The 24,895-nt window shown below is 40.9% G+C and overlaps 1 protein-coding gene across 1 annotated transcript in view; it reads left to right on the top strand.

Annotated features, from left to right (window-relative positions):
* Positions 1-20,551, top strand: part of GRIN3A (glutamate ionotropic receptor NMDA type subunit 3A) — a 70,945-nt gene extending 50,394 nt beyond the window's left edge. Inside the window, 6 exon segments of the mRNA XM_032205903.1 lie at positions 2,822-2,967; positions 4,410-4,525; positions 6,852-7,003; positions 16,172-16,336; positions 17,596-17,669; positions 19,979-20,551. Coding sequence (XP_032061794.1) covers positions 2,822-2,967; positions 4,410-4,525; positions 6,852-7,003; positions 16,172-16,336; positions 17,596-17,669; positions 19,979-20,315 — 990 coding nt within the window. The 3' untranslated portion in view covers positions 20,316-20,551.
* Positions 20,552-24,895: the final 4,344 nt, after the last annotated feature.

Genomic DNA, 24,895 nt, shown 5'->3' with positions numbered 1-24,895 from the left:
GCAGCATTTTGTGTCGTTAATCCGCTGTTCAGTATAGCTGCAAGTAAGCCTTTTCCTCATGTGAATAAGCAGCAGTAAGAAGAAAGCAGAAGTCACAACAGATATACAGGATTAGAACGTTATTAAGATTTATCCTTCAAGAAAAGAGTCAAGAGTCATCAAATATAGAATTGCAGACACATAATTATGCTTAAGAAAAACACAAATTACCGGAAGCAGGAAGAGCATAGGATGCAAAGGATCACTACATAACTTCCCTACACAGTCTTTCCAAGACATCCCACAAGGCATATGGTGCTGCTAGAGACAGGATATTAAGCCAGATGGACCTTTGATCTAACACATATTCCACTGTTGTCATCATTTGTGGTGAAATTTGACAATGTGCCCAACACAAAGCAAAGCATGAATAGTCCTCAATAAGGCTTTTGGGACAGAAAATTGAATGGAGATGGACTTAACTCTTTCCTTTGTACTTGCCTTTTTCGTGGAGGCTTAAAAATCTATCTAGATCTGTTGCTTTGGTGACAGTCTCAGTTAGACTTCATCTTCCATCAGCAGTCTTTATTTGCAGAGCAGGTGTGGCACTGCAATTGGCATCACTAGGGGGACCACAGATGCCACAACAAGCACCTAAGCTGACTTGAAAGGTAGCAGTATGGTTCAGTGTTGAGACCCAGAGAAGTTTCTGGTCTCTTCACTGAAATGGCCAAGAAATAAAACCTGGAGAATGAACACTTATTGTGGTGACTAGCTTCTTTGGTTGTAGAGACAAATGTACACGATGGTTGTAGAGCTCCATGTACACGGAGCCTCTTCTTCTTTAAGCAGGTCATCATCCATGTCTGGAGACTAGACCTAGTTTGGATTGACATTGTTCTGGAAGGCTCCATGATGTATTGTCACAGCACCGCTCTCTGTTATTTATGTCTTCTGGCACTTCAATGCTGTTTCCACACTTCCAGGCAAGAACATTTCCCTCTGCGCCCACGGTCCTTCTGGCATAGCACGCACTATGGCCAGCTGCTGATGGATATACACCCTGCATTGTGCATCCTGTAGTCATCCAGACCAGGATACCTGAGAAAAACATGCTAAGGCTCCCTCCATGCCCACACAAAAGCATTTACCTCCAGGTCTTATTTCTGGATTGCAGCACAAGAACCAGGTCAGCAGAGCACAATGTGAAAAGCAGCTGCCCACTTTCCAGATAAATTTACCAGGAATAAAGTATACTCATTGGTTCCAGGATACCAAAATACCATTCAAAAGACCTTTCTCTATTCCTTCTCAGACTGAACTATAAGATCATGAATTTACATCCTACATTTGTTATCCTTATGTTCTATGAATATTCTTTTATCTGTGGGGTCATTGAAAAGAAGTGTGGGGAAGGTCTTTTTTGTACAGCTTTGTGTTGCTGTGCGCTCTGCTTTGCAGAAATGATAATGCAGGGAACCAGATGGACTGGCAGAACACCTCTCTGCTTGCTCTTTGCAAAGCAGAACATGGCCATGCTGGGATCGTCTTTGCAAACTGTTGTGGAGACCTTCAGCTTCCCGGGAAACAGAGTGTGTCTGCCTTAACTTTATTTGGCTTCCTGTGCTCTGAGGCTGGTACACTGCTGAAGGCTTTCCAATTAACATGATCTTGGCAACACTCAGTCCTCTCAAGGAAGTGCTCAGCAAAACTAGAGGGCACTGCTTGAGCTGCTGCACTTTGAGAATTTCCCCATGAAGTGTTAAGTATTCCCAAGACAAGCATGATACCGTGGAAACACCAGTCTGTGAAATTTCTGATCAGACAAACTACTCAGGACTGTAATACAGATACAGGAGGTGGACCCAGGAAGCAGGTTTTGAAAAGGAAAGGACACACAATTGCATGTTTGTCTGGTACAAAAATGGTATGTGTATAGGTGGGTAATCAAATGTAGACCCTGGGCTTTGCTGAGGGTATTCATCCTCCTGTCAGCAACAGGAGGCATTTTTGTGTCTACAACAATTCAGTGTTTAGTTTCACTGCGGTGAATGACAGCAAAGGCAGCAGCAGTCTGTAACATGATTTCTGGGCTTCTAGAAATGAAGTGGTGGTGCTGCCCTTCTGCAGAAGAGTAAATGTCATCCTCAATGAATCTGTAAAGATATTCTGACAGAATACATCCAGACCCTATTGCCTATCCAGAACCTCAGGCACTGGATCCTAGCAAGCCTAAAAGCTTGTCATGATACTTGCTGAAAATTTGACTGTTTTTATAGAATCAAAGAATCTGAATGGTTTGTGTTGGAAGGGACCTTAAAGCTCATCTAGTCCACCCCAACCTTCCATGGGCAGGGACCCCTCCCAACAGACCAGGTTGCCCCCAGCCCCATCCAGCCTGGCCTTAAACACCTCCAGGGATGGGGCAGCCACAGCTTCTCTGGGCAGCCTGTGCCAGGGCCTCACCACGCTCTGAGTGAAGAATTTTTTTCATGTTATCTAAATTTACCCTTTTCTAGTTTAAAACCATGACTCCGTGTCCCATCACTACACACCATTTTAGGACAAATGGTACAACTAAACACCTAGATCTAGGGGTTCTTGGTGTCTCAAAGGAAATGTTTTCCATGTAATGAAGAAAATCCTGAGAATACACAGACAGGCTAATCAGTCACCTGGTAAGTCCTTACATACCTCTTCTGTGATGTAGAAAGCTGACCATAGGAAAACATAAGATAAAGGTCTATGCTGAGAATTTCTGACAAACATTCACAAATAAGACCAAGATCCTGTATGTGAAGGAGGCAAGTGACTCTGCTAATCTGTAATTTCATCTCCTTAGCTCCACCACCCATCCCAAGGGTTTCGCTTTGGAACCGTGCGAGAAAGCAGTGCAGAAGACTACGTGAGGCAAAGCTTCCCAGAGATGCACGAGTACATGCGCCGGTACAATGTCCCTGCAACCCCGGATGGAGTAGCATATCTTAAGTGAGCCTCTACATGCAACAGCAGATCTGGCATGGCAGTGAGATTGTGATGAGCTTCCCACTTTCAGTGTCTCTCATCCCATAAAACAGTCATTGAAGGCAGTGTGGCAAGCTTGTAATCACCTGGATGGAGTCATATCGGAGGGCAGGCTAACACAGAATCAGCTGAAGCATTTCCAGGGGAAGCTGTGCTTTGCATTAACTGCTAGAGTGCCATCAAGCATGGGCAATGTGTTACTCCTGGCAGGTTTCTGTTCGTGGAGACTTTAATGAGGCAGTGAGAAACATTCAGGAAAAAAAATCCTCACCCTCCAGGCAGAAGTCGAGGATGAAGATCCTCAGCATCTTCACCATGCTAGTGGGAGACAAGGCCTGTCAGAGAGAGCCCTTAAAGCAATTGTCATTAAAATTAATAAAAGCATCATTAGACTGGTACAAAGTAATAAACACCAAATTTTACTTTAGGGAATTGTGATATCCCCACGTTTCAAATACATTTGTGTCTAACAATCTGGGGTCATACAATCGATTCACTCTGCTAGGAAACTGAAGAGGAGATAACAAGCCTGAAATACTTCATTCATTTTACACACAAAAGTTGCATAGCAGATGGCCTGAGGAATTTTCACCAGAAGTTGTTTCCTGTTTACACATTTTTCCCAAGCCCATTCTAATAAAAATTCATATACATGGCAGTTCTTTGTTTGGGTTAAATTGGAATCATTCAGTTGAAATCAATGACATGGTATAACTTCACGTCAGGAGAATATCCAGGCCTTTCAAGTGACAAGGGTGAGGGTGCAGCCCCTGCGGCAGATGAAAACAGGCAGTGCAACTGTTCCTTTCTATCATCAACTTGTGCAAGTGTGAGATTCGTTAATCTCACACTCATTATTCGTAATTTGTTAATACGTTAGTAAAATCTAATTGCCTGTGTTCATGAAATCTGAACGCAGAGAAAAGCTAATCTGGTGAAGGGAATTAATTTACCACATACTCAGAAAGGGAAACAACACTTTTGTATGGAGTTATCTTCCTGCGTTTTGGTCTAATGACCTAAATTTCAAAATCACAAAGAAACCAGGACAGCACAAGCGTATTAGCAATTTTTGCTCTTTTCTTCCAATAAGGCTGTGTGTTGCCTTTCAGCTGAGTCAAAGTCTAGCCTGTTGTAGTGTTTTCCATTTTTCAGATCAGGTGTTTCATGGGAGCAATGTAAGTCATAGCCCTGCTGCCCTGTTCTAGATGCACGAAGTTTGTATCTTTCAAGCTTGTTTCCCTCCTTCAAATATAAATCAGTCTTGCATTGACAATAGCAGTCCCTGGTTCCTGTTTCCATTCTCTGGTAAGCTTCCAGAGAACTAGATAGATAAATGTTCAGTGAGTACCACCGAGTCTTAGATTGTGAAATGATTCTGTTTCTGACTTTGATGTTGAATACAGGAATGATCCAGAGAAACTTGATGCCTTCATTATGGATAAAGCACTCTTAGATTATGAAGTATCAATAGATGCCGACTGCAAGCTTCTAACTGTGGGAAAGCCCTTTGCCATTGAAGGTAATAATCCATTTTACAGCATGCTGCTCTATTTCTTGTACTTCCTTTTTCTGTGGTTCAGTGAAACTATATAGGTAGACCCCGTGAAGCTTATGGTAAAATTCTCGATGATGAAGCAGGACCAAGGTTTCACCTTTTTTTTTTTTTTCTGTGTTTTTTTTTTTTTTTTTTTTTTTTAAAGCTTTTAGATCATTTGCACCATCTGTTCCTATACTCTATATAGGAATTATTCAAAGAGCTCAAATGGTCTGCCTCCAAAGAAGCAGGAGGCACAGCCCTTTTCACTACTCACAATGAAATAAAGTTGCTCCTGAGATAAGGCTTGCTTTCTCTAGGCTCACTTTCATTACACATGTTCAAAATTCAGAGAAGTGCATTCAGAATGCCATTCCACAGTTCCACCGTTCCCTTTCTAAAGGTCATTGCAGGATCCCTGCTGAATCTGTAGCTAATTGCAGCAAAAGAGCAGAGCCTATCCGGGTCCATGGACTCCTGCAGTCCTGATGTACTCACAAAGACACAGCAGAAGGCAGCAGAAGGCAGCCTGGAAACAAGGCTTGTCTGAAGCCACCACCAGCATGGGCAGACATTAGTCCTCAGGAATCACTTCTGTGATAGATAAGCAGCAAAAATGATTGAAGCTCCTCCTTCCCTCCCCTCCAAGGGCAATCATACTGGCCTCTCCCATCTCCCATTAAAACAGTCTCCTCCAGAAACCTGGTTCAAATCTTACTAGTAAGGCAAAATGAAGCAAAATGAAGGCCAGGAGAAGCCGAGCATTTTAACTAGTTCAGCTAAAAGTCACCAGCACTAGAGATTTTATAGAATTCTTCTTTTCACTCTGTCAGTGTTTCCCATTTGAGTTTGCACCAGAGACTTGCAAGAAGTACATTTTCTTTTTTTTTCTCTCTCTTTTTTTTTTTTTTTTTGGTGTTACTGGGAATGATAGATGTGCAGACAGCTGTTTAGACAGAAGTAGGACGTGTGTGTGTGCAGCTGCTTTTTTCACCATGCATGTGTAACTCAATATATCTTCACTTTGAGAGAGGACAGCTCTAACAAAGTAAGCCATCAGCTTCCACAACTTTGAGTCAATTACTGAACATTTCAACATAGAAAAACTAAATTAACCCGCAAATATACATTTTTAAAGAACTGGACTTCATAGCACCAAATTTTGGAACACTTAAATAGGCTGGAAATGTGGTAACAATGAATTGCAGCTATGCCTTCTCTGAAACCATTCCTTCAATGTTAGCAGATACATTCAGGTAGAAATACAGACACAAGGTAAAAAAATCAGCAGCAAGTACACATACCACTACATTACTGAAAGGCAAGGCACTGTGCTGGCAAATTTACCAGTCATGTACATCCTCCCCCTTCCCCTTCCCTTTCCCTTTTCCCTTCCCCTTCTCTTTCTCTTTTCCTTCCCCCTTCCCTTTCTTCTCCCCCTTTCCCTTCCCGTTCCCTCTTCTTTGGGACAATATGAAATTTGGCATTCTGAACTGAAAACAAATAAAAACAACAAACAAACCAAAAAATCCACAGTGAATTAGAAAGGAATCTCTACAGGTTATTGTCAGGACACCTCTGCAGGCAACTGCATGTTTTGCAGGCATAAACTATATTTCTCTAAATCCAAACCAGGATTCTGTAAAGACCATATTAAAGTTCCTGAATCCACCTGCATTTAGACTGAGACCTTTGCGAGCATGCTGAAGAACACATGAATATCAAATTCTAGCCGGAGCAGAACTGCATGAATGGGAAGTCCAACCCCTGGGTTTTAAATTGCTGTGTTATAACAATATGCAGTGCTCCATGTGCATTTATATGCACACAGCTTCTCATCAGAAAATACACAGGAAGAAAAGAAAATGTCACATCTGACACCACAGTCACATCCATGGCTATAACAGTATGAAGGGATCATAGTGGTTTACTTGACATTAAGGCTGTCTTGCATTGGTAAATCAATGTAAAACAGAAGAGCCCATGATGAAGGCAGACAAAGGCTGTATTTCTAGATACACAACAGGCCTATTCATCTATGTGTACTGCCATATTAAATTTTTGAATCTCCATTTTTACATACTGTTTTGTGGCTTTAATCATTCTGAATCCTGTTTACATCAGGCTACTTTACTTTGTACAACAGTGCCTCATCTCAGCTTTTTCCATCCACAGGAAACCAGCATCCAGGTTCGGACCTCAAATAAAATGCCAACCTAATCTGCTGCAGTGCCACTCAATACCAGAAAGCAATGTAATTCAGTAAGAAGCAAATGAGAAAGAGACATGACTGTGCTGTTTTTCCTTCTAGGATATGGTATTGGTCTTCCCCCTAACTCTCCGCTCACCTCCAACATCTCCGAACTGATAAGTCAGTACAAGTCCCACGGATTCATGGATGTTCTGCATGACAAATGGTACAAGGTGGTTCCGTGTGGGAAAAGAAGCTTTGCTGTCACAGAGGTAAGTGATGAACAATTGGTCACATAACTGAAGGTACTGAGGATTTGCCCAAGTTGCCAGTCATTGCTCCTCCTACACAATGTGCAGTAGACTTAGACACATGACAGTGATGGGCTGCAGCTGAAGGGAAGCATTAAGCTCCAGAAGCAGGAGTCATTATACCCAGCAGTGTTCAGCTCAGAGTGCAAGAGAAACATCAGCAAGACAGTGCTGCTAAGTTAGGCTTGCAGTGCATGCAACCAGAGAGCACTTCTGGAGACAAACAGGGTATGTAATGGTGCATTAAAAAAAGTGATCTGCCCACTGCACAACAAAGCTGTCTGATTCCACTCCATTACGTGTATCACCAACTACAGAAGCAGCCAAGGACTCTGAACTCACAGGAGTGATTGCTGAAGTAGCCCACACAAAGAGTGACAAAAGCAAAAGAAACAGAGACAGCAGGAATTTAATACATCCCAAATTAGTAATGTAACCCTGACCACTTCCTAACATGGGTCACAGGTGTCTGCACCAAAGACAGGACTGCAGCCTAGGAACAGCCCTCTAAGATACCCTGCTAAGAACTGATGAGCAGCAGGTCTCAAGTATAAGTACAGTTACAGGAAATGGAGGCAAATCCTCATGGATTTATGGCCTGGTATTAAATCAGAGGAGTTATGCCAGCTCGTGGCAGCTGAAGATATAGGCGTTATTCATGAGAAAAAAAAAGACTGCTCTTATCGGAATAGCAGTTTTTCTCAAGTTCTCAAGACTGTCAAGTGAAAAAAGATAAAGTACTGAGGAATCAAAAGATCTAGCATGCCTGCAGATTTTTAACTCAAGGTGTTCCAAAACACATCAGTTAGGTGTTCTCACTGGTACAAAACACACAGCTGAAAGTGTGTTGTCTTCTCTTCAGAGCAGGTTCAGCCAAACATCAACCCAATCCTCCCTGTTCCCCAAGGAAGTGGTAGCGTGGCTGTTCTCCACTGAAAGAGAAGCCCAGTTTCCCAGAGCTCTGATTCCTGATCTTTAGTAGGCACCTGAACCTCTTGTCTGCAACCTCTCATTGCTGACCATATTGCTAGAACATTAGCATTTTCTATTTTCTAGACCTCAGATGAAGAAAAACTTTGACTGCTTTAATACATTGATTTTTGGGGTATTTCTGCTTCTTCCATTACGTTTTTAACTTTTTCATTAAGATTATGTCAACATGAAATAAAATAAATTATAACAGTGAGCATTTGTATAAGAAAATCCAATTTATTTTTATTCAACTTATTTAAATTTTTGTGATTGCTTCAACATAAGAAAGCACAGCTAAATAAAAATGTACTCACTGCTATTTTTGATCTGGATGATCTGAAGATTAAACTATCATCTAACAAGAAAGGTACAGGGGGAACATTCTTCTAAATGTAGCTTGCAGATCCATTCCTGACAAGCACTTCACTCAATGACCCTTTGTCACTCTACACTTTAACATAATCTTTTGAATTAAATCTCATGAAAATTACCAGATCATAACAGTATTAACTACCCCAACTGTTTTAAAACTGAAAACTTCCTTATAGCAGAGACAAACTTACCCTATTAGTAATTCCCCAGTGAAACAATTAAATCCTTTTATTAAGTATTTGCATTTTAAAACTGGGAAAAAAGGTTAAAAAATTGTCTAAAAAGTATCTTCTGAAACAATCCACAGTCATAGCAAGGGACAGCACCGTTTCTTTTGAATTAAAAGTGACCTTGCATTAAATGTGAAGCTGTAATCAGAAGCCTCATGAAAACCAGTTTCCTCTGTGGCTCACAGGATTTAATCACATGAAAAGGTAGCTTTATCATTGTCAGTGCCACTTATGTTAATATGTCATACTGATACCCAGAAGCCTAACCATAGCATCCCCTAAAAGGTGCTGTCTGAAGTTTCAATTAAACATGTCAAGGGCATAACAATGCTTAATATCACATCGGCGACGTCTGAGCAGTCGCACAGCAGCAATTAAGAGAATGCTCACAAGCCCATGTCTTTTCCCGTTCTCTTGCCTTCTAGATACCTACAAAATCTCACATGCCGATTCAAACTCCAGCCTCCTCTATCGCAAACGTACTGCTGCCACTGGATATTTAACTTTCTTTCCTTGCTCTTCCCCTCCCTCGTTATACATAGATCCAGACAAATACTTGCACCTGGGAAATGCTGATCTACAGCTCCCCTGTTGCCAGGCACTAGAATTAAAACTGAGTCTGTCACCTCATCGATAAGGACAAGCTTGTTATCGCCCAGTAGGCTGTAAGCATAAAATCCCCCTTTCATTTATACTGAAAGACTCCAGTGTTTCCTGCAATCCCTAAAGATATTGGGAATCTCTGAAGCAACTCATCCAGCTCACCATTATGTTGCTTTTGACTTCTTAAACAAACATATAGTGAAAAAGCCCACCTGTGTATATTCTTTTCTCACAGTGAGAAAAGGAAAAATTCTTAAGTTTTCAGGCATCCAGACAGCTAGAATTGATACAGCTCAGATTCATTCAGACATGAGAACTAACCTGGAAGACCTGCAATGCCTTACTAGCACCATATAGGTTAAGGCAGTGTGAGGAAAATGGGACATAGAGACCTGCCTCTAATCATGAAAGCCTTATTCCAATTTCTATATTCGGGTCTGTATTCTTTCACAGGCGATGCTGCTAACACAACTTGAATGAATTTCTACAGTGAATTGCCCTCTCCACTACAAGTAATTGTTGGTAGTGGTGACTATTCTCACTGATTGCCAGCTTGAATGCTCTTGATTTAAAATTGTCATACCCTAGTCTCAATCGGATTCTTTGTGTCTCTCTGCTTAGGGCAAAGCATAGTTCAGAAGGGAAGTGGAGCTGGCAGAGCTATACCTGCATGTTACATCTGGATGAATCACCTAATCATTCTGCTGCATTTACAGTTTGCGAACAGTAATACACTTAGATCTGCCTCACTCCACTGTTATTCCCAGTATCACCATGTCAGCGGGAACCAAACTTCGAGGACTTTCCCATCCAACACATGAGCTCCACCCAAGCTTAGGAGAGACTGCAAATTCCTTCTTCCTGTAGCATTTTTGCAAACCAAAATAGAGCGAATTGGTAGCTTTGCAACTTCCCATTCATGGTAGCAGAACAGCTAGGGACACTATGACTGCAGGCAGGATGGATAACACGAATGGACAAGTTGCCTATCACTGAGCAGCGGTCTTTACTGTTAGGCCAAGCAGTAATGATCAGGGTAGAGTGTTCAGGTGATGAGCCAGCACAGAGAGGTTTGTAATCCAGGGGTTGTAAGCCCATTGTAATCCAGGGGTTAGACACCCCTTGTAAAGGGCTAGCTGTACCTACAGAACTGGCAGTTCAGTTAAATAGCAACCAATACAAGGAGCAAAAAGTTACACTTTTCTATATTGATACATAGCAGTAAAATTAAACAACTTATTGATACTTCATAGTAATACACAAACAGTATCTAACCTGACATTTACAACAGCAATATATGCAAACACACAGGTGATGCTGGCACAGACTCACCTGGTACAACAGACCCACTGCTTCCCACTGGGGAAGCCACATTGTTGTGCATGCCACGTGCTGGTGGTGGGGATCTGCCATTCACCATGAGTTCCTGTCTGATCCAGACCAGGAGTGCAGTGAAGGCAAGGTCCTTTCATCCTGTCTTCTCTCATTGGTGGTGGAATCCACCCACGGCTCTTCTCTGGAGTGTGTGAGGAAACTTGGCCAAACTTTACCTGCTGTGGCGTGTGCTTACATTGGGGATCTTTGGCCTTAGTATCACACGGAGATGCACAATCAGATAGTACCTTGCTCAGTACCATGCCGTTCATCCTGAAATAATTTTACCCAGTTATCATCTGGCAAACTGCCTTTGTGCTCTTAGTTTTGACTAGTTTCCTTAAGGGTCAACAGTTAATTTCAATTTTTGTTATACCAGTAATGTGACAACTCAACAGTTGGGTTTCTACCCATCATCGTGAAGCTGTAGTTTGGCTGTTTGTCTCTGGAGCACTGCAGGTGTCAAGGGAAGGCCACACAGACACCTCCACAAGGAAAGCACTACCCTGTGACAACCCTTGCATTGCAAGGGGGTTGTCACAATGCAGGAAGATGCAGTGGCACCTTCCACTTGAGGGGCATCACTTCATTTGCTCTATGAGGAAAAATACTTTCCACCATAGTCGTTAAGAAAGGGATATATGAGTCTGGATTCCGACAGCATAGTCTGGAGAAGCACTTTTTGAGTATCCTGGAAAATGAATACCAGGTTTAGATTCACCTGTCCAAACTGAGAAACAAAAAATAGTTCTCTATCTGAGGGGACAAAACTATTATTTCCAATTCACCAGCCTGTAATATCACAGAAAAAAACAACTCACCACCTAATTCCAATGGTACGTGTGTTGTTCTTCCTGCTGCAGACAGGGCTTAGATAATGGATGAGCCTTACGAAAAAGATTTATTACAAAAGAGAGTGTTTTTTCCAGTCCTGTGCAAAACTCTTCACAAGAAGGGAAAGGAACTTGTCTTATTAATGTGAGACAAAATGATTTACAGTAGCTCAAAATTTTGCACTTGAAATCCTAAAGCCATAGTCACCGTTCTTTGCCAAGGATAATCTCCCTAAAGAAATTAAATACATATTACTTCAGTGCTGCCATTTCTTTGAGAGCACACAAAGCCATAAGAAAGAATAAATAAATAAATAAAAGCCAGTCTGTCAGCAGCTACAAGAAATGCTTCAATCTGGGGACAGGGACTGCTTTTAATACTGTTTAGTTACCTAAATACATGCATCAATGTCAGCAGGATTTTGAAAATCTACTGAGATACCCAAATGGCTTTAAAAATCTGCCTTTCATATCCATTTATCCCTAGTAAAGCTGGAAATAATTCCTTCTTCACAGAGGTGCTGCGAAATTTAACTTCCTGATCTCGGTAATGCTTTTTAAAATCCTTGTGGGGAAAATGCTATCAAAAAGGGTTGCTTATTTTATTATTATAGCTAATACACACATGACAACCCTCCTTAGAGCTTGAGTTCAGCAGTGTACAGCATTAATAGCTGTGTGGTGCTGCCAACCTGCAAGGAATCCACAGAAATCTTTAGAGGCTTCTGATTAGTCAAAGCTGGACCACAAATGTATTCCATGGCCTATTCACAGCTCTCAGTACAAGGAGGGAGAGTAAGTTATTTGCAGTGTCTCAAAGCACAGAGTAAAGCAGGATTTTTGCACTTGAAATCCAGTAATTAAATACTGAGTGCTGTTTTTGTCTCTGCTCTCCCCTTCAAACAGAACACAAAGTCTTCTCTGCATCCTCCACCTTCACCTGCATCTCTTAAGTGCCCAAAAAAAAAGCACGTAACTCTGGATGGAACAGACAGCAGGAAATGTTTAGGCAGCAATTGGAGATAAGCGTTGTTAAATCAGAAATGTCTCTCCAAGGGTATATAAAAAGGCAGATACCTCCATGTCTGCTCTTGTATTTGTTAGTTTTCACAAATTGCCAATTTGCCCATTTGTAAGCGGCAAATGACTCAGAGGCTGTTGCCACTGTGTCCTTGCCACCCTATCAGCTGTAATCATCCAAGGATTGACTCTGGTTGCTTATTGCTTCAGAACCACCACATGGATAAAACTGAGTTGCTTCTAAAATGCAGGGAGCTACCTCCTGAATTTATGATTACAAATTTGGAGCAAGAACTCTATCTTGGGTTAATAGAAGCTCACCAGACTGTGAGCTCTTATTCCTTAATAAGGACAAGATATTGCACTAAAGAAGTCGTCTGTTGCTTTTATATTGTCAGCAAAGGACTAGCATACAAACCTGGCCCACATCACTTCAGCAGCCAGGAAAGCACTGGGTGTACAGAGAATATAGTCTATTGCTGCTCTTTCACAATATAGCCTATATGCACACCTACAAATGCATAGACAAATGACAAAATAAGGATTGGAGTTTGCTGCTGTGATACTGATCATCATGATACTATGAAAATGAGAGGTGCCTCTATCAGATGCTTGCTTTTATTATTTAATGTGTATGTGTCTCGAGTAATTATGAACAGCTGATAATCTGCCTTCTTACAAGGGTATGTAAATCTGCTGACTTTACTACAGATAATAACTCCATACACTGTAACACACACTAAGCTAATTACTTCTCCTCTACCTCTTTGCCATGCAATTTATTCTCAAGATTTCCCTTTAATCTGTAGCCTTTATCAAGTAGCTCTTGCAATGCATTATCTTCTTTATTGCTAGAAGAAATACTATGGAAGCTTTGTTTTGGCACAGCCTTTCCCAGTGAAAGATGTCTTGTTCGGGACAATTTCAAAAGCTATCCATTACAAGTGAAAAACATATCTGGGATGCCACTGCTGGAATTCCTTTCACCTGTTTCCAGGGAAGGTAGAAAACTATTCTGCAGAGCTGACAGGACAGTGAGCCAGATTCTCATCAGCATAAATCAGCACAACTTTACTGAAGACAAGGGAGTTATTTTTCATGCGAGGAGCTGGCCAAGTGTTCTTTCTGCAGCCAGCACTAGAATGGCATCAATCACCAGCCTCAGGCTGGAGGAGACATCTCAGGTGTGCAGGAATCCCCAGTGCAACTGCCACTGTGTCTCCTTTATCTTTTTGTCTTTCTTTCCCTTTTTTTTCTCTTTGAATTGCTAGAGTTTTATAATATTCCATTAAACCTAGTCTCTATTCTCAGAGCAATACAAATGCTCCCTGGCATACAGCAACCTAACACTGGCAGATCAGCCTCTTTACTGATCTCCCACGCTTTTGGGCACTTCTTTATTACTTCCCATGTAGTTAAGGAAAAGGACCTTTGCCCAGCTGATTCACAGTTTCCTGTCCCCAGGGAAATCTATGGCAAGCTCAGTGTCCTTCTGTAGACACCTCTGTGTGACACCAAACAGCAGCAGCCTGGGAGCATATATATAGGTGTTTTCTTCAGATGACTGAGCAAGTCCATTCCTTATCAATTATTTTTCTATTTCTCATTCAATTTATTCTTGTAGTTACTGTTAAGTCTGCAACTCTAAGTATGTTGTTTCATATTGGTCCTTGAACTTCCCATTTTGGGAAGCAAGTGATGCTTGAACTTGTTAATGCTCTGTGAAGGATTAACAAGAGTGAGTGTCCTATTCAGCTAGCACAGATAGCACTGCTTTGGCTTCTCATAAGTAGTTTGTTATGCTGAATTCAGAGATGGGCCATACTCAGGTCTACAGGCTGAGAAAAAGATTGGATGCAGGGCCTCAATCTGCTTTTAGGCTATGTAGGCTAAAATTGTGTTTTACTGCTAATTAAAAGCAAACAAACAAACAAAAGCAGGTCAGTAACACAGAGCTCAAACAAAGAATTTGTTTTTTCAGTGGTTTAGGGTATTACGACCTGTGATTTTTGTAACCCTTCCTGTTCCCCTCACAAGAAGGACAACCTATGGGACAACAGATTCTTCAAATTGCTAAGAAATTCCAGTGCTGAGAGGGAGTTTTGTTTAGGTTGAACTGATGAACTGTCAACGTGAGCAAAACCTTGTTTCAAGATTCTGACACTCTTCTACCCCGAAGTCATTATCTTGTATTTTTGTTCTTTCCTTTCCTTTCCTGGCTGCAGTAGTTTTCTTTAGAAACTGTTTTTACACCCCCATTACAGCTCTTGAAGTGTTGATTCATTAGTAAAAGAATTCTCTTTTCAAGAATTCTGCCTGGGGCAAGAAGGTTGCAGAGGATCCTCAGAATGACATTTCATTGCCATTTCTATGTTTAAAAAAAAAAAAAAAAAAAAAAAGTAGAAACTCTGCTTGACTGCTGAAGCTTTGTTCTTAGAAACCTGTGATATGCTGCTTCGTACCATTGTGTTCTAAAGAGAAGAAACCAAATAAAGAAACCAAGAGGGAAATATTATCAGTAACCCAGTAAAAGTATATAAAGAGACTTCAGAGTCTTCAACTTCAGTAGACTCATCACAAATGAATTCTGGCTTAAAATGACCTCATAATAAGATCTATCCAAAAATGTGATTTATCTAACTGTCAGCTAGATCTGGTTTCTTTTGTGGGTTGCACAGCTATAGTCATAACAGAGCACTCTCATGACAAAAACAACAAGCTCAAGGCACACAAAGGTCAATTATTCATGGTGTTAGCATCCCAGATGGTGTCTCCTGACATGTAACCCTACCCAAGCAATTTTCTAATGTCATGGTGAGTAACATTCTTTAATAGAAAGGCAGGGGTAAAATCTGTATTCTTGGAAATATTTCCCAAGAAGTCTGTGGGCAGCAATTACTAGGAAGAGTTTTTAGTTGTTGATGAATTCATAACTGAGTTACAGGGGCATGACAATAAGGGTACTAAGACTTTACATAACAGGCATGCCTGACCTATGAATTGAAGAGCAAGTTTTTGTGGTATAGACTGCTGCTGTACGTGGTTCCTCAGTCTTCAGACATGATTAATGCCAATAAGAGATTCAAAATAATAAATGGCTCGTAAACTACATGAAAGGAGTGGGTCAGGGGAAGCCAAGGTGAGTGTTCATTTTTCATAATGGTGGTGATGATTCCTAAAAAACACTGTTTTAGTCGTGTTAACGTAGGGAGCAGAGAGATGCCGTGTTTGTGCTACTACTTCAAAACGTTTTCTCCACGACCTTCCATCAAGGGTAAAGCACAAAAAGAGAAAGTTAATGATCAGTTCTCAGAAAATATGAACAGTCTTAGCTCACTGCTGATGAAAGATTCGCTCTACAGTTCATTGAGTATATTCTGTCAAGCAGTATGTGCTTTTACAAATGCAAATGCAAAGATACCCCAAGTACTGGATTCTCAAGTGCTCAGCACTTCATCTCATTAGGGAAATAGCACAGAAAAAAAAAAAAAAATCCTGGTCTATGCCTGAATCTCACTCCCATTACAGGTCTTTTGCTCTGCCTGAACACCACGCTCTCCAGTGGCCACACAGCACAGAAAGCTTTTGCTGTGACCAAGATCCAGACTATTCTGCAATACTTCACTGCCGTGTCAGACCACATTTCCAAATGATGCAACAGAAACATCTATTGAAATAAACTAACAGTCTCCTTCATTAACTTTCCCTTTTGATTTTATTCACAGACACTGCAAATGGGCATCAAGCATTTTTCCGGGCTCTTTGTGATGTTGTGCATTGGGTTTGTCTTGTCCATTCTCACTACCATTGGGGAACACATTGTGTACAGATTGGTTCTACCACGGATCAAGAAGAAATCCAAGATGAAGTACTGGCTCCATACAAGTCAGGTATGTATTCAGTAGTAATCCTATGAAAGTAATGTCAGGGTGACTAGGAAAGCCTGGACAAGAGTAACGAATAAAAGGCTGCAAGAAGAGCACCACCAAGTGGCATTTGGAGTGTGACAGCAGCTACTGGAATTTGAAAAGTCTTAAGGATAAAATCAAAAGCACAAAGAAAATACTTTCAAATATTTACTTTATATTTATTTATGTTCAGATTTAGAAGTGTTCAATCCTTCTTTCTTGACTCTAGCAATAATATGTGAATTTCCTAGTTCTGTAAGTCACACAGAAAATGTTTCTTTATTCTCCTTCTAGGAAAGAGGAAATTTTCTTTAAGCACATTTCCATGTAATTCTAATTCAAAATAATAATAAGAAGAAGAAGAAGAAAGAAAGAAAGAAAGAAAAGAAAGGGAAAAAAAAAAAAAAATCAAGACCTCAAAACCCTGAATGATATATCATGAGTTTCACTCCTTTAGCTTCTAACTCCTCTAAATTACTAAACCTGTTCTGGAGGTTTTCAAGACCAGGTTGGACGGGGCCCTGAGCAATCTGGTCCAGTGGGTGGCATCCCTTCCCCTGGCAGGGGGGTTGGAGCTGGATGATCTCTGAGGTCTGTTCCAAAAGTCATTCTATGAATCTACGAAATGTTCACAACTGAAAGTCTACAGAAGGAGCCTTTCCATTTGTACTTTTAACCATACCACTCTTTTGGATACCAACAGTGTTATTAATTTGGCCTGGACAGCCTAAAGATTTTACCTTATTATAATGGGCTCCTAACCTTTTTGATGCATGCACGAAGTGCTGGGTAATTTCCTCCATTACTCTAAGGAAAAAATGGAAGAAAATTGCTCTGCAAGTTTGCACTAAAGGAAGAGGTTACTTCACAGCAAAAAGAAAAAAAGAAAAAGAAAAAAAGAAAAGCAATAATAATAAAAGCTTCTACTGCTTTCAAGCAGTATAGTGAAAGAGATTTTTTTAGAAAATAATGTAGTTTGCTAAGATCCACCTTTCTTCTGTGCAATTTGAAAAAACAAGGATTGCTAGCAAACTACCTCTCCACCTTTCAGATTGCCCTTCTTCAAGAAACTATGGGAACATACATTTGTTGTAATGACAAAGCACAGACGTTGCTTGTATCCTTGAACAAGCAAAATAATTTATACTCAAGTCCATCACACAAAGCCCAAATTGTTTATGTATTTATGGAGCTATTTTTAATCTTGCTTTTAGTAATTTATTTTCTTCTTTTCCCTCTAGAGATTACATCGTGCTCTGAACAGTTCATTTATTGAAGACAAATGCCAGCCTAAGAAAAAACGAGTAGAAAAGAGGTAGGAATTTTTGCATGCCTTAAAAAACAAAGTACAGAAAGTCCTTTTAAATGAAGTGCAGTGTATCTGGGAATCTACCTATGGGTCTAATACACCCCAAAGATAACAGAACAGGAAGGAAAAAAAAAAAAGAAACAATAGAAATGACAAGAGAGGGAAGCAGAAATTAGCTGTTTACAATAGAAAGCATTAAACCCAGAAATCTTGTTCTTTCATGATTTCCCTTACAGCTAAATAAAGCACTCCATTCTAAACACAGGCATTGCAGATTTTAAAGTTCGCTGCCTTGTTTTTACTCATATATTAATGAACTGGCAGATGTGTAGGGCCCTGTGAGACAGCTTTGCAGTGAATAACTGATCAGGTGGTACATGTTTGTTGTTGTTTTTTTTTTTTTTTCAGCTTTCTTATTTTTCAGAATAAGAACTAAGCTGAAAAAAGGAAAATGCAGTCCTTTCAAAAATCTTTGTCTCTTGTTGGAGAAAAAAAGTAGGCAACAAACTTGACTTGTGCTCTGAAGAGCAAACAGCTTGAGTTATCTATGACCCTTGGGAACACAAAGCATTCTCTTAAAACTAAACACTTGCTCAGTAACTTAAAACTATTGATGCAGGCAGCAGCTTTTATACCCGAGTAGAAAATGAGTAGAGACATAGAATGTAGAAAAGAAACATCTTCCTGGCTGCTGCTGTATATTTGGCATGACTGTAACTGCGTGTAACTTCAGTGTAGCCAGAACATGTAAATGAATGTCTTGCTCTGTTTGCTAGCCCTGCACCACTGTCAGCAAATATAAGAAATAAACACTTGTAGGCTTCTAGACTGCCTAAATATAAATGAGTTCATAAAAATGCATGCAACTAATTTCCTCTGTTCATTCCTTCATCTTATTGCCCCAATAAATCCTCACTGTAGCACCTCCTTGCCGCAGCAACTCCTTGCTTTTGATCTCTAAATGGCAGTAACAAGTGCCTCCTGCTGCAAAACGTTTCCTCCTCCAACATTGCCCTTGCAGTGACAGTAGCATTCACACTCACACTAGCCTCAGATCCTAATACAGTCCAAGGGCAAAGGAGTCCTCCAAGTGGGGGCATGCTGCATCTCTGACAATAATTAAAAATAAAAAAAAAAAAAAAAAAGCACTGGCTGAATTATTTGACAGATACTGAGCAGTGCAAAAACTTCATAACACAAGGAATGGTCACAAGCCTTATACTTAGAAAAAGATTTGTTAATGATTCAGAGTGAAGATGTGCTGCTGCCAAAAAATCCTGCTTGTGCAACGCCCAGCTCGTGTGTGTGTTTCTGCATGCCCACCTACAGCCTTTGCTCTTCACGTGGTCTAAGCTGCCATTTGCACAGAATTGTGGTGAATTTAACTCAAGACACCTAGTAACATGGTGCCCAGCTTGTAATGAATAATAATGCAGCAACATAGGACCCAGGGATCTCAAAACAATTATATTACTGCACTTTATTTTATTCCTGCTCAGGAATGTGGAATTACTAAAAGCACCAAGATATAGAAAAGAGGTGGAAAGAATTTGTATTATGGTATAGCAGTTTTCCTCAGGGAGGATTCTCCACTGTTTTTTTCAGGTCTTAACTTTCCAAAACTCTTTATACTCCATACTAGGAAAACTTGTCAACATCAGTAGCTGAACTCTTATCGGATTTCACGTACTTGATGAGACACAAGTGTTAACTGCGGACTTGGGCCTCTGTTACATTCAACCCCCCCCAAATCACCTGAGCCACAAGCAGTAGAAGCTGTGGCAGTCACGAAAGCTTTATCAAAAAGCTGTGCTATAAACTGTGAAATAAAAAACATCTGAAATGGCAGGTTAGCGATAATGACACTGATGTCTGTTGGGAAGCTCACGCTCTACAATGAAAGGTTTGGATAAACCATGTCATTGTGTCCATTCCCCCAGCGGACTAATGCTGTAAAGAACTGTAGATGTTGCAGCCACAAAGGCTTTCAGAAAGCTTTAGAAGCGGACTTAAATCTTCCTGAGCTGGAGTAGAGAGGACTGTAATTCAATAACTAAAAAAAAAAAAATAATGTAGGGAACTTGAATTTTAGGATTCTGTTTGATTTTTTGCTATGGTTTAACAAAGACATTTGGCCATATGTGTTTATAATTTATACTTCAGAGGAAAAATAATTCCAAAGATAAAGGAATAATATTTAAATGTAATTGATAACAGCAGCGGTGTATTTTTCCAGTAGGATGGCTCCCAGAGAGGGGTTGCATCCTCACAAGACAAGGCTGTGACTTTGTGTTAACTCTCACACCTCTGTTCAGGTCCCACGTAGGGAACAGCCAGCACGCCGTGTGGAATACAGCCAACACGGGCAACAGTCACCGGAAAAAATACGTCTGCACCAACGAGGGGCAAAATGAGGTGGCGATCCGACAGCACCAAGACATCCCCCTGCCACAGGTGAGGAGAGAGACTCCGGCTTCTTTGACGACCAACGGGAAAGCAGACACCCTCAGCATGGCCAGGACCTCGGTGACACAAGAGCTCACAGAGCTGGAGAAGCAGATCCAAATCATCAAGCAGGAGCTGCAGCTCGCCATGGACAGGAAATCAGAGCTGGAAGAGTATCAGAGAAAAAACAGGACTGCAGAGCCCTAGGCCAGCATACTCAGGCCCTTTCCCTTTTTCTCCCTTTCTCCCCTCCTCTGTAAAATTTTTAACGTGCTTTTGTAATGCCGGGAAGAGGCATGAAAATAAAACAGGCAATATGCTCTTTATGAGAGCAGCGTTGCAGCAGCCCACAGCCACTGCCACCCTCCTGGGTCCTCCTCCTTTCCTAACAAGTTTTGCATTCTCCCAGCCAACGTCAGCTATTCCCAAGGGACTAGAGAAACAAGAACTGTCTCAACAGCAGGAGTTCCTGTTTCCTTCACTTGGCACTACAGTTAAGTTCCTTCTTTTTTAGCCCTCTCTGTGCATTAATTCAAAAAGAAAAGGGAAAAAAAAGAAAAAAAAAAAGAAAAAAAAAAAAAGAACAAGGAAATCTAAACTGCTTATTGGAAGCATGTCCCTTGTTGGTATGTTTTTGTTGTGGTACCTATGGATTTAGTCTCTGTTTATGCTAAGGCTCCTTATGGTTGCCTCATTACACCAGGTGCTAGTTTCTATGTTGGCAACCCCTTCCCTCCTGGCACGGGCTGCAGCTCACGAGACAAATTCTTGGTGGCAGTCCCAGTACACACTGTTCCCTTAGCTCTGTCAGCACAAATGCAGATGTGGCTGCTCTGTGACTGTGATAAAGGAACTCAACCAGCTTAGAAATAACTTGGCAAAAACCAAACCACCACCTCTGTCTGCTTCTGAGCCTGGGTTCACTTTGCACTCCCACCCAGAGAGGAGCCATGCAAAAACAGCTGCACTGGCAGATGTGAGGGGATGGGTTCACAGTGGCACAAGGCAAGGATGAGGGGAGGGGAGAGGGCAGCAGTGCTGCAGACCATTATCTACGACCAAAGGTGCGGTTCTCCTCTGTGAAACCACTCCCTTAACATTCTCTGTCTACAATCGATGTTTAGCTTCTTTCTCACAGCCAAAGTAACATAATGGGGATCTGGTCCACTGATTTATTCAGACACCAAACTCCCACCGAAGTCAAAGGGAATTTGGCACCAAAACCTTCTAGTGGACCAAAAATCACTGTAAAGGGGATAGAGATTTGCTGTTTCTAAGGCAATGTACTGAGTGGAGCTCCCTCCAACCTGGATGAGTGGAAGGAAGGGTAAGCTGTTCAGCATCTGAATAAATAATACATCAATCCACGTGACTGTGTTATTAATACAGGATTTCCATGAGTTTTTAAACAACACTTCACAACACATCCTGTATTACAAAGAATGTTTGGCAGAATTAACTCTGGTCTCCCTGATACATCAGCAAAATCACCTGTACCCTCCCTGTATCTCCAGCCAACTGTGTGAATGTTGCCAAGGGTGACAGTCCTAGCAGGTGTGGTTAAAGGCTTCTGCCAGACATGGAAATGTATTATGGGGTTTGAATAAGGCATACTACTTTTTTTTTTTTTTTTAACTCCCACTTTTAAGCTTTCAAAAACACCTGCAAATGAAAAGCTCTACACAGACTACTTAATGCTGATAGCAGCAATACCCAGACCAATTAGCCCCATTAAGAGGAGCTCATACTCTACTCCCTGATCAGTCTTTGGCCTCTGCTTTTGGGCAGCAAGCGCAGCTGCTTCTTTCAATAGCCAGTTACCCAGAAAAGAGTGGATTAAGACATAAAACAGGAATGTGGGGCCAGGTGATGTGACACCTACACATCAAAGAGGTCTGAAACATCCAGAAGGTCCCTTCTTTCCCTGCACCTAAAAAACTGCACGACCTAGATCAAGTCATTCAATTTGCATTTGTTGCCTTCCCTTACCCTCCCTCACTCACTCATTTAGATAACCAGCTTCTGAAGAGCTTTTTATCTGTACCTTCCAACCTCTGACTTCACTTGGTTAGAACAAATGAACGCTATTTTTTTCATTATTATGAGGCAAACACTAGGAAAGAAATATTCCAAGCCAATTTTATTGGTAGGTTTATCAAGTTTGTTACTTCCATATCTCTACATGTGTTATGAGTCCAGGGAAAGCTGATCAATATTAGCTTTAAAAGATGTGAAATTAAAAATCCTAACAAAATCTTAACTGTGCATGTTCTGGTTCAAAGTCCAATCCAAACATCCAATCTTTCAACAAACCACTCTTTAAAGACAGAAGCGCAAATGAAATGTCAGCCACCTAATAATTGATGGTAAACAAAAATCTGTGTTTCTACTGGGTGCTTTACAGGCTACTCACATGTCAAATGCAAAACGGGGACTGCTCCGAATTACCACAGTATTAACCAGAGGCCTTTTGGTTGAGGGTTGAAGTTCTTGCCCAGCAGAGACAGGTTTTGCCAAAAGGCAGCACTGAGTAAGGATGTTCCTTTAAACAAAAGCATTCTGTAACACTATCGCAATGGTTTCAAATAGTCACGCAACCATGAAACAAATCTGAAGGCTACCTCAGTTTAAGGTAATCTGAACTTAATTGCTAAAGGTGCACAGTTTCCCTATCAAAACATCAACCTCGCAAAGAAAAAAGGGAAAAATGAAAGGTTCTTGGAGTTTGCCTTTTTCACCAGACCTCAAACGCACTACAGGGAAGAGTGGGTTAACCCCACGTGCAAAAAGTACAAGACTTGGGGATGTAGAGGAGGTCAGCTCTCACACATCTGCCCAGCTGCTTGGTCCTTAGATTTCTCAATTCTGTACCAAGACTAGTACCCAGAAAACAAAGAAAAACAAGGATTTTTCAATCAGTCCTGCTTTTCCATAGCAATGTTATTTTATCGTCTCTCATCTGAGAGAGAAGAACCCAGCCTGATCCCACAGGGAACAATGTTTGCGATGGCTTTCAGGATGTTTGCCCACCATAGGATGAGGAATATTGCACACAAACCAATGCCTGCAGGCTACATGGAGAGGTGGGGAATGGCTACGTCAAGAGGCTGTCATGGTTCTGTCTTGTGCCTCAAGTTTAACTCCTCCCTCCTCAGACTGAGGGAGGAACTTGACCGCCTCAAGGATTTCATCCTGTCTGGATTCCACAAAGCCCTATACATATTTACAAAGGCCACAGAGGAGAAAGCAGAAGTAGATTACAGCCAATGGACTGGAAACACAGAGCTATCCTTATGACTAACTTGATGTTATAGAAGAGCCACGCAGATTTATAGGACAGCAGTTGGTTCAAACACTTTCTGAGCTTCAATTATCACAAGCAGAGTAACGTCAAAAGATTTAAAGAATGGATGGCATCTGGATTGAGCAAGAACACAGATGATGGTTTTCCTGCTTGACACAGGGTCAAGCTAATGATATAAGTGACTTGTGATGTGTCCTGACATTTTTACATTCTGTGTAAGGTTGGTGAAAGGAAGGAAAATCAAAGAAAATTTCCAGACTTTGCAGCTGTACTTCTTTCTGACCTCTTCTATTTTGGATGGGATTTTTTGTTTTTAAATTGTAATCCTTCTATTTCATCATTCCACGCTGATTTATTTTGCCCATGACACACAACTGTCACCTTCATAGCCACCTTCTTGACGGCAATGCTCCTCAGAAACCATATTGAGAGCTCTTGCAAACTCTTTACACTCTCCCAAATCCACTCCACCCACTCACACATCACCCTTTCCCACCTTGTTAATGCTACAGAGGCTTTTTCTTTATTTACATTTGGTTACTCTGGTTCAGTTACTGAATGTGGAGAGACCTTATCTAAAGAATATTTGTACTCCTTTTTCAACAGAATTATTTTTAGCCTTGATGCACTTTTAAACCATTTTCACTCACTCAGGCAAGCCAAAACAGACTATCTAAAACGTTCACTGTTTCTCAGTGTTTAAATTATAAGCACAGAAAGAGGTTTAATAGCGTCCACAATGATCTTCAAGGACTTACTCAGCTTAAACTAAAATATTATTTTATACTAAGATATTTTTATCTTGGGGTAGAAAGGGAAAACGAGTGTCTCCGAACTCCATCTGTGAAACAAATCCAGAGTGCTTCAAATGTTTGTTTGCTACTGTGACCAGAGTAAACCCAACACTGACAGTATATGCACAGAAGTTTCCAGCTTGACTTGAAGTAGAAATGCAGAGTGACTTCGTGACTTTAGGACTTTGTACACCTATAAAGGCTGTATAATTCATGTTTTTCACAGCTGCAAAAAAGTGTGCTGTTACAGTAAAGCTGTTCAAAGATCCAGGCAATGTTTGCTGGTGACCCAAGTCCTGCATTCTGATGATGCATTTGTACCACAAAATCTCCTGTAAGTATCATCATTCCTAACACATCCTCTCCTTTCTCTGACATGAAGTCGCGAACTGTAATCCAAACAGCAACTTCTAATGTAAGTGAAGGTTCTGCTTTCATTCCTTCTGAACGCACTAAGACAACATATAAGCCATAACACAATCTCTCAGCACTCCAGCTTCCCCTTGCAAAGTCAGGGACGTGTTCCTTCTTATTTTTGAGGATTCACAGTAATTTACATGGTTCAGAGGGTTTAATTCATATTTTTGAGTCTTTTGGACAGCTAAAGATAGCAATGCATACTACAAGATAGTGTGTGATTATTTACTTTCACTTCGCTATTGTTTTTGTTTGTTTTGGTATAAGCAAAT

The sequence above is a fragment of the Aythya fuligula genome, chromosome Z (genome assembly GCF_009819795.1).
Source record: "Aythya fuligula isolate bAytFul2 chromosome Z, bAytFul2.pri, whole genome shotgun sequence".
In the NCBI taxonomy this organism is placed as follows: domain Eukaryota; kingdom Metazoa; phylum Chordata; class Aves; order Anseriformes; family Anatidae; genus Aythya; species Aythya fuligula.
The sequence above is the reverse complement of the archived record's forward strand: the minus strand, read 5'-3'. Positions and strand labels throughout refer to the sequence as shown.